The 10,970-nt window shown below is 30.2% G+C and overlaps 1 protein-coding gene across 1 annotated transcript; it reads right to left on the reverse strand.

The window, feature by feature from the left end:
* Positions 1–5,913, reverse strand: LOC120359406 (cytochrome P450 6j1-like). The gene is made up of 4 exons (XM_039456798.1): positions 5,762–5,913; positions 4,355–4,530; positions 2,282–2,662; positions 1–58 (listed from the first exon to the last, which is right to left on the reverse strand). The coding sequence occupies exons 1-3, from the start codon at positions 5,896–5,898 to the stop codon at positions 2,529–2,531; spliced, it is 447 nt and encodes a 148-aa protein (XP_039312732.1). The 5' UTR covers positions 5,899–5,913; the 3' UTR covers positions 1–58; positions 2,282–2,528.
* Between the last annotated feature and the right edge of the window lie 5,057 nt (positions 5,914–10,970).

Genomic DNA, 10,970 nt, shown 5'->3' on the forward strand with positions numbered 1-10,970 from the left:
TATTTTGATAGAAGACTCACAAGCCCAATTTTTGATTGCAAGTAGCCAAATCGTAAACCTGAAAATGAAAAATAATGTAATGGCACTAATACGTAATATTTGCGAAATATTACCATAAATAATTTTGCAAAGAATTTTTACTTATTATTTGAAGAATATAAATTGATTGTTTTATTATATAAAAACAATAACACAAATTCAGAACAATAACTAAATATTTTTAAAATATTTTTGTAAAAGTGAGGGAGAGAAAATGAAAACAAAATGATTATTAAATTATTTTCTACTTAAATGTAATTTTAAATTAAATATATCTCATTAAATTGTTTTCATAAATTATTTGATTAAAAAATTATTATTAAAATAGCATTAAAATAGATGTAACAATAATTATAAATATTGTACAATAAAGAAATTATAAAATGTATTTAAACAGATAGTATTGGAAAAAATCAAAAGTAGAATAAATATACTTATTTTTCTTGTGTACATAATACGTGTTAAAAATAATGTACAATACAATATTATTTATTAATATAGTATTAATCTGTGCAAAAAATTTTGTATAGTAATCCTAAAGTTTTCTAATTTTGTCTGCAAAAAATATTTTTGATTGCTCACGGGTAAACGTCCGCGTCGGACGGTGAGTTGCGCCGACTTTGTCTACCATGAGAATTATAAGAGGATGAAGTTAGCGAATCACGGCCCATGATTTGCTAATTTTAGCCTCTTATAATTCAAAAAGTAAGCGTCGGACAAAATTTTCGTACGGGAAAAATTGTCTTAGAATTTATCCAAGAACACGTCTTTACAGGAACACATGGGTCGTTCTGAATTACTCTATATACAGGGTGTCCCAGATCAATGTATAAATATTACTACGATAAGGTAGAAGGGATCAAGATAAATCAAAAAGTCTAATAACAGTTTGCGATATTTGCAATAATTTTCGTGTAATAAAATATTAAAGTCAGCCGAATAAGAGCGCGCGGAGAGGCAAACAGTTGGTCGCCTGACCCGTAAGACCGCCCGGCTCGACACGGTGCGGTGCCAAGCTATCCTTTCCCTTGCCGCGCGCCACTTACCGTCGCCTACAATCGGGCCGCAATGGGCGGTCCTACGGCTCAGACGAGCGACCGCTTGTCTTTCCACGCACTCTTATTTGGCTGACCTTAATATTTTATTACTCAAAAATTATTGCAAATATCGTAAAATGGTATTAGACTTTTTCATTTATCTCGATCCCTTCTACCTCATCGTGATAATCTTTATACATTGGTCTGGGACAACCTGTATATATATATATATATATATATATATATATATATATATATATATATATATATATATATATATATATATATATATATATACAGGGTGTCAGGTAACTGCCCGTGGTTTCGTGGATTGATAAATCAGGTAAAACTGAGCAGAAAAGTCCTTTACCACTTTTTAATATTTGCCATAGTTAACGAAATAAAAATTAATAAAGTCTGCGAATAAGCGCGTATCACCGCGCGCAAGGACCGCCCGCCGGTCGCCGAGACGTAGGCAGCCGCGGCTGTAGGCGGCTCTGTGCGGTGAGGAAGGAAAAGCAGTAGCTGTTTTTCCTCCTCACCGCACAGCGCCGCGCCTACAGCCGCGGCTGCCTACGTCTCGGCGACCGGCGGGCGGTCCTTGCGCGCGGTGATACGCGCTTATTCGCAGACTTTATTACTTTTTATTTCGTTAACTATGGCAAATATTAAAAAATGGTAAAGGACTTTTCTGCTCAGTTTTACTTGATCTATCAATCCACGATACCACGGGCGATCGTTACCTGACACCCTGTATATGGAATAGTATCTAGAATAACTATTTCCACTTTCCATTTTTAAAATATCCATTTGTACCTTTTAATTAACTTATAAAAGATTGGAAACCGATATATCGACTTTTGAAGATTTAAGTGATCTTCGGAATGTTTTTATAACTATTATTTATCAAATTTTTGACTGCAAATGCTGTTCAATAGTTATTTTAAAAATTTATAACAATATTAAACGCAACGGAACGATACAGAAAAAAATGTTATATCCTTCTCGAATAGAAACCGATACATCTATCGATCATCGAGTGACGTCATCTTGTGTACGTAGATCGATAGTTAATAAAGTTCTAAGCCTAAATCTATAAAAATCGTTCAAAAACATGTCGGTCCTTAGAAGGTAAAGAAAGTTTCTAATTTTTGTATAAAAAAAAAAACTACGATTAAATAATGATTTCTTGAAATATAATTTACCTTGTTAATATATCTCTCATTTCGACGGTATCTCCCATTTGAGCATTTTTCTCTAGATGCTTTGCAAGTTCTTCGCCACATTGCTTAACTATGACAAACATCTGCTTCATTTTTCCTGCAGTAAATGTTGATGACATTTTGGCGCGTATATTTAGCCAGTTTTTCCCAGTATAAAACAAACGGTTGATCAGTGGATCAATATTTTCGTTAGAATACAGTCCACGATCATGAAAAGACTTGAATTCCTTTACTGTATTCCTTTACTCAATACCGTTCGCATAAGGTCGAGATCGGTGATTACTAAATTCTGTTTAAAAAATGCATACATTCCGAAACAGCGATGTTCCTTATATTTTTGGTAGGCATCTTGGAAGAATACTCCTGTTGAGAAAACATTTTTTTTTTTATTGAAGTTTGTAACTTATGTTTTATGCGAGGGGGAATTCACAACCCAAAATTTTGTACACCAATGCCGATTTTTGGCATTGCTGTAAAACACTGCCGACATTTTTGTACACTGCCTACAATGCTTATTGTTAGTCAATGCCTACAATGCCGTCAATCCTATATTAAAATTAAGGCAATGCCATACAATTATGAACACTACCGCGTGCCCATTATCATACGCCAATGCCTGCACAAGAATTCTAAAGCTTTCCCGAAGTATTCTACACAATTATACAAAAAACTTCCAAAAATTTTATTTACGAACTGTATCTATACATTTTAATGTAATTGCACATTATTATGTGCTGTCTTATGCATATAACTTCAAACAATGGAACACTAAAAATAATAATAAAAATAATCAAAATAATGACCTTGATATTGTATTTGTTTGTAATCAAAATAAATTTTAAACATTCTTCTTTAAAAATTCTATACATTTTACTGTAATTGCACATTATTATGTGATGTCTTATGCATAGGTATACCTAACTTCAAACAATAGAATACTAAAAATAACAATGTCTGTTAAGTTAGCACCCCCACCACAAAAAATCGAAACGCCACTTATGCCAAAATTAAGTGCTTTTTATGTGCTAATTATGTACCCTATTTGAAATTTTTGTGCTCGAGCGGTTTAGCAGGAAAATGAGATTGAAGGTGGGGGTGCCAGCTTAACGTTAAGCCAGCACCAACTCATATAAATAATTAATAAAATAAAAAAATAAATACACTAGAATTAAGTGCTTTTTATGTGCTTTCCAACGATATATAAATAAATGTTCGTACTCAATCTCTTCGGCCAGAAAATCGTCCCGAAAGTACGAATACACATTAACGGTACAAGAGTAAAGTACCAGAAAGAAAGCAATTCTGAAACTGATTATAGGCTTAAAATATTCTCCTATTTATGTGCTTTCGAAATATGCAAGACCAGATTTTTGTGCTCAACCACGTGATCGAAAAACCGCCCCTGAAGTGAGCACCCCACCGTTCAGGTACAAGAGTAAACTACCAGAAAGAAAGCAATTATGAAATTGATTATAGGCTTAAAATATTCTTTTATTTATGTACTTTCGGAATATGCAAGAAAAAATTTTTGTGCTCAACCCCATGATCGAAAAACCGACTCTGAAGTGAGCTCACCACTCCCCAACCATTGACGACAATGTCGTCAATATTATAGGTCACTGCTTACTTTTTTCGGCAGTCCACTGCCGAAATTTTGTACACCAATGCCGGCTGTGAATTTCCCCTCGGTTTTATGTAAAAATACTGTAAACATTAACATAAATCATCAAGTACATAAAAAAAATAAATTTGTAACAAATATAAAAATAAATGACAAGTGATTTAAAATTATATCCCAAATTAGCATTTACAATTGAATAAAATATATTTCTTTTCAATGTATTTGGGCATTAAGTGCATATATAATCCTAATTTACTTATTGCTAAATTTTGAGTTTGCTAGATATATATTTTTATTTGCCATTTTAGCTTCAGATATCAATTTTGTAATTTCAATTTTAATTAATTACATAAATAAAATATTTGAAAGATTGTATACGAGAAAGTAAATATATGTTTGCATTACATACATTAAAATTAGATAATGATACTTGCCTACTTGCGTTTTTCCAGTTACGAGAGGTAATATATTTCCAATTGGTACAATGGGTTTGATATAAAAAACCCCTTTCTTGTGCCAAAAATTAAATATTACATATTTATAATAAATGTATACAATGCTTAGGATAATGATGAAAGCCCCGATTAATTCCTCAAGTATCATCTTAAATCTAAAATGTAACAATAAAAAGTTTTGGTTTAAAACGTTAATATTAAACAAGAGTTGATAAAAATATTAATTTTTATAGTTTACAACAATATAGAAAACTTGTATGTACAAATTGTAACTTATTATGATTTGCAATTTACTCTTTGTATAAGATTTTTGAAAAGGATCTCGCACAATTTATATGAAAAAAACGTTTTGAGTTGATTTGTTAAAATTTTTTTATATATTGTAGTATTTGTATTTGTAATAAAAGACCTCAATTTTTAGAACATTTTTATATCTATTTTTAGAATTAAAAATATTTGAAGATCTCTTTTATTTCATCGGCTCATATACAGGGTGTCAGATGAAATTTGCCCGTGGTTTGATACAGCAAATAAAACTGAGCAGAAAAGTCCTGTAACACTTTTCAATATTCGTAATGGTTACCGAGATAAAAATTAGTAAAATTGGCAAATGAGCGCGTACTCTTTCTGCCTATCGCACGCAGGGACCACCTGTTGATCGTTAAACCATTGGCAGCCGCGGCATGCGGCGCGGTGAGAAGGGTAAGATGGCCATTGCTGCTTTTCCCTTCTCACCGCACCACCTGCCGCGGCTGCCTATGGTTTGACGACCGAGAGGCGGTCCTCGCGTGCAGTGGATAAAGAAAGTATGTGATTATTTGCCGACTTTATTAATTTTTATCTCGGTAACTATTGAAAATGTTGAAAAATGGTATAGGACTTTTCTGCTCAGTTTTACTTGCTCTATCAACCCACGAGACCACGGACGAACTTCATCCGATACTCTGTATATACCTACACTAGTTTGAAGTTGTATGTTTGCTCATATATGTATATCGGTACGTATAAATGTCGTGGATGATGCGCGCGCGCGCATGTATGTGTGTCAGCAGAGATAAGGACCCCATGGTTTGTCATTTCTGTATTATTTAATGACTCCAAACTCTCTCTGCCTGTGCGTATTGTGTGTGTGTGTGTGTGTGTGTGTGTGTGTGTGTGTGCACGTGTGTGCGCGTTTGTGTGTGCGTGTGTGCGTGCGTGCGAAAGTGACAAATCGTGAGGTCCTTATCTTTACTTATACGCAATGTCAGGAAAAATTTGTAATTTACGTTTTTATAATGGATGCTGCTGCTAATTAAGAAAGTTTTATTACGTAAGTCCCAGCCAAAAGTTAATTCCTCTTATTATTTTGAGAATTAATGAAACAACACGTGAACAAATACATACACGTAACGTCGGAATGTCAACGGAGTTACGCCTGCTCCAGAGTCGGAAAGACGTAGATGGATTCGATGTCGCGTCCCCGCTATCCCTTGTGACAAACACGAGTTGTCAAGACATGACATCTTATATAATGAACCCATATTTTTATGCTAATTGAATATGAAACATACTCAATATGCCAAGTCATTTTTGCAGAGCCAAGTATTATTGAAACAAAACAAATTTGTTATCTGCTCATACAGTACAGAACATTGCAGCAGCTCTCCGATGTGCTGTATGGGTATTGAGGTTTAATATTGTTACGTAAGTTTTGCGGTAAAACTTATTAAGGTTTGAAGGCTGTAACTTGTGTTGAAACCGATAAAGTTCAACATAAACGTTTATAGGAACTTGCTGACCACAAATCCTGAAATCCTAGTGCTGAATTTTAAAAATTTTAAACAGTTTTGTAAAAATTAGTTTTGACATAAGTTAATCTTCACGTTCTTCATAATTCAGGCTTAAGTCTCAGAAATTTTGCAACAAAAAGTCTGAATAGTCAATAGTTTCTAATGCCGTACGTTTCGGGAGCAGTAAGATTGAACTAGGACAAGGTCGCCTATTATGATATAAGTTCCTAATGAGGTACAAAGGTTTCTACTACATTAATAAATGCATGTGGTTGGTACCATCATAAATTTATTACACTTGGGGTAAAATCTATTTAGTAGAAAATTCATTATTAGACGTGCAATCGTTGAAAAAAACATTTTTTGAAATTGGATGTTGGCGAGACTAAGATGTATCTTTAAATCTCTCGTTTACTATAAAATAAACAAATATTCAATAATAAATTCTGCACGCAGTGATAGAGTAAAGCGTATTAATAGAAAAATTTGGGATGTGATGATTTGCTTAATTATAATCTATTAGATTTGGTGATCGTGAAATCACAAAGCGTGGAACTCATAATCTGAGACGCTCAAAAATCTCCATTTGATAATGCATATTCTGACTTCGAGAGCTTTCCAAAATGCTATAATAAAGTTTTTCATCGAGAACTTTCAAATTATGAAGCTTGAAAATTATAGCCTTTAGCACTGAGACTTTAAAATATCTTGAAGAGAATAAATTTTGGAGAAAAATGTTACGTACAAAAGTTTTTGAGTATCGAAAGAGCTATTTGATTGGTCAACTAGATTTTGAATATGGAGCTTAATTTGAACATATTAAGGTCCAAATCGATAAGACCCATTTCATATAAAAAAATCATTGTCTCATATTAGAAACTTTTTTTTTTATTTAGCAGAATTGGCAATTTTAATAAAAAATTATGACAAAGTATAACTATTATCAATTGCTAATTTTTAAAATTTTAAACTATAATTTAGATACATAAATAGAAGTTAATGGTATAAATTAAATAAATTATAAGTCTTTAAAAAAGTTGTTTTATTATAGGCGACTTTACTATTGAAAAAATATAATGACATCACATGCTTTAGCTCATCATCTTTAGATTTTAATTGGATAGTTTTAGAATGTTCAAGCATCCAAGGTGTACCACGTGAGGGTAAAATCATATTTACGTCATTCTTGTGTTATGTAAGTAAATTTGACTCAATGCTAATGCCGGTGGTACTGTAATTTTTAAGTTTCACAACTTGAAATTTACATAACGAAAAAATACGTCATTCTAGGTATTGGAAAACAAGTTGTAAAAATGTGCAATAAAAAGTCAGGGAGATTTATTTAAAAAATTTTATTGACCTTTAGATGATCTTGCAAGCTCCATTCAAAGTCAAGTCATTATCATAATTAGGAATTTTTTTAAAATCCTATAACTTTGATTTTGACACATTTTTTTATAAAGTTTATTATTTTTGAGATATTTTAGCATTTGCGGACTTTTTGAGTATTATGTATATTGAATCAGTGCAAAAATTTTAACCATTTTTAGGATTGTTCTTCTTACGGTTGAAGATCCTGAAATCCAAGTTTGGACATAATGTACGTGTTTCGGAAAGTAACGAAAACAGTAGCGGTAAAAAATAATTTATGATGGAATTATTTGGAAAATTTCTAACGTTCTTTTGCAACCGTTTATTATTTTTATTTTTTTTTTTTAAGTTATTTAAAAAAGCACCAAGTTTTTTGTAATCTAAAACAATTTAGTAAAGACTTTTGAGATTAAATAATAGGAATAGAAAAAAGGCTAATGAGAGTACTGCGCGGTTATTATATTTTGGTACGTAACTAAGTAGTCAGTCTTAGACTGAAACTCATTTATTCATTGAACGTTTTGATTCTTTTCCGAGTCATTATCAGCAAAGGCAAATTTACAATAAAACGCATATTTCTAAGAAACTAATTGTCTAGCCATCGTCGATCCAATATGTGGTTGTTACTACCGGTTTGCCGGATCCAAAGTGTAACTTTCTAACTTAATTGATATAAAACATGGCTTGATCACTCTATAATTTATATTATACATATTAACTTACAGAAAAAAAAAAATGATTTAAGTGACTCACTATCAAAGATCGATGAAAAATAGCAAAGCCATAAAGAGCTCAACACTTGTAATTATAAAATCGATATTAAGAATGTCGCAAGGGCTTGTACAATTTTGGTGGTAAACATCCACTTAACGGCCACCAAGAGAGTTCCTTACTTTTAGCAAACTAGCTAATTTGATATTAACCATGTGAACATTCAGACAGAGTGTCACTTTGGGCAACAATCTTTTCGGGCTTTTGATCGCGATCTTCTTTGTTTCTCTTCTTTCTTCAATTCGTGATACCACTTCGCGGAACCATTTTCTCTGGGTCGACCGTACTCATGAAATTGTTTGTATTTTTTATGTTTTTTATTTAATCACTTATTCATTTGTTTTGTTTTTTAAAATTTTTTTGGAAAAGGAGGATTTTTATATATGTCTCTAAATTCTAAATCATTAATATTACATATTCCGGCTTCATGATTGTGTTTCAAGTCCAACGAATATGTGGCGTGCAGTTTGAATAGATTGGAAAGTGTAAAATTGAAAAATTATTATTTTATGCTAAGAACCGCTGTAACTGACATAAGCTTATTAATCTTGTGTTTTATTCGTTTCCTCCATAGCCAAGTATATTTTGTAAAATCAGGTAACTTAATGCTGAGCATGAATTTTTGATTAGTTGCTATGTATTTGCTGAAAATATAATACATAGTTATACATTTAATAGTATAAGAAATAAAAAAACATAATACATAGTATTCAACAATTCGAGAGCAGATTTGAGACATTTTATGTCAACAGATTCAAAGCAAAACAGTGAGGAACTGTTGCTTACTTTGTTACCAAAAAATGACTTCTATTCATGGAAAACATTTTACTTTATCATTCATTTTTGACACATACAAACAACATGACGGCAGTAGAAAAAGATAAAAAAAAAATCATTTTCAAATGATGTATGTGCTTCTGTCGTGAATTTGTTCAAAACATTAAACATTGTTGCAATTGGATAGATCGGCTTACACTCACGCACTCGTGCATTACGGTAACACGCGCGCTCATAAAATAATAAGTCAGTTTTAATAAAATTATGGTCTTTAATGTAAATATGTGATAGTTTGTCAAAGAAATCCGGGAACAAGACGAAGACAAAACACGACAACCGTTTGTCATATATCAATGTATCACATGAAGATAGCCGCTCGCCAACCCGGCCTTCTATACCGGGCGTAACAATATATTGATTGTATTATATGTAAAAAATTTGTTATAATTATTTCAATGATACAAGTTTATATCCGCTGATTGGATTACATTTATTATATTTCCAATAATTATTACATTGAAATTATGTTTAAATTTTGGGTTAGCTTTTAACAACATTTAGCGACATGTGATACCTGAATCAGCAAACAATATTTTTTAAACGTTTTTTTAAATATTTAGTTAATATTAATTATATATTGTGCAATTCATTATCAAAATAATATTTATTAAATATTTATCTTACATTAATTATTTTTGTTAATTAATAATTTAGAGAAAATATTAATTTAATATTTATTTAACGTTTATTTAACGTTTATTTAATGTTTATGTTACATTAATAATCTATTTGCAATAATGATTTGAAGAAAATATTTACTAAACATTTATTCTACATTAATTTATTATTTATTTTACATTAATTATTCAGTGCAAACAATATCAAAAACATTTATTAAACATTAATTGAATATTTATTTATTTTATATATTTTTTTATTGAATATTCTATTTAAAATTAAGATTTCTTAAAAACGTTATTTAAACTTTTATTTAATATTGTTTAAGTATTTACTTTTCCTCATTTTATTTAATTAAAAAAATGATTTCAGCATTTTTTAAAAATGTTTATTTAATATTTACTTAATGTTTATTTAATATTAATTTTTCTACTTATTTTTCATCTGTAAAATGATGTTTATTTATCATTTATTTAACCTTAAAATTATTTATTTTTAATCAACAAAGAAAGTCAATTATAACGAGCATACACCACAATGTTATTTGTATGTAATTAATAATTTATTTATACAGTCGGATGTTTCAGTTTAACTTAATCCTCCTCTTAAATTATTAAACAATTCTCAAAACATTTGCATTATTTAAAATAGTTAAAACTTAGAACAATTTTCAACTTACACTTACATTATTTAAAACAATTAATTAAATATCAAAACTTTGAACAATTCTATTTATTTTTAAATTATTATTGATTTTAAAATTTGTTTAAAAAATGTTTTGATAACATTTGTAAAAATCAGCAAAAAATTATAACTTTACATAATATGCTTATACAAATGATTTGCTTCTGATCTATTAGTAATACCCGAAGTGTTTAGAGATCATTACAAGAGATCAGTTCGCAGCAGTCGCAGAGGTTAAGCATTGTTCACTGTGATTACGACTTGAAAGGGTGTCTATTTAAAAATTAAAAAAAAAAAATTCTTGAGAAAAAACATCCATAATAAAACCAAAATTTTTTTTAATGTTGTAAGGGACATGATCCCAATAATTTTAACGTTTTTAAAAAACATTTTTATTGCATAAAATATAAAAAAAAAAATATTGTTTTGCTCATTGGGTTAAAAAAAACATTTTTTTAATAAACATTTTCTTCAAATGTTTTTTAAACATTTTTATAATATTATAATATAATTTTATATTATTTAAAAATAATATAATATAA

Source organism: Solenopsis invicta, chromosome 13 (genome assembly GCF_016802725.1).
Source record: "Solenopsis invicta isolate M01_SB chromosome 13, UNIL_Sinv_3.0, whole genome shotgun sequence".
NCBI classification, from domain to species: domain Eukaryota; kingdom Metazoa; phylum Arthropoda; class Insecta; order Hymenoptera; family Formicidae; genus Solenopsis; species Solenopsis invicta.

What these genes read in the sequence shown, in the direction of transcription:
- LOC120359406 (XM_039456798.1), bottom strand. Translation starts at nt 5,898, where the DNA reads ATGGGTTCATTATATAAGATGTCATGTCTTGACAACTCGTGTTTGTCA. An exon ending in TTGACATTCCGACGTTACGT is followed by an intron (nt 4,531 to 5,761) that starts GTATGTATTTGT and finishes GTTACATTTTAG; the next exon opens with ATTTAAGATGATACTTGAGG. An exon ending in AACTGGAAAAACGCAAGTAG is followed by an intron (nt 2,663 to 4,354) that starts GCAAGTATCATT and finishes TTTTCTCAACAG; the next exon opens with GAGTATTCTTCCAAGATGCC.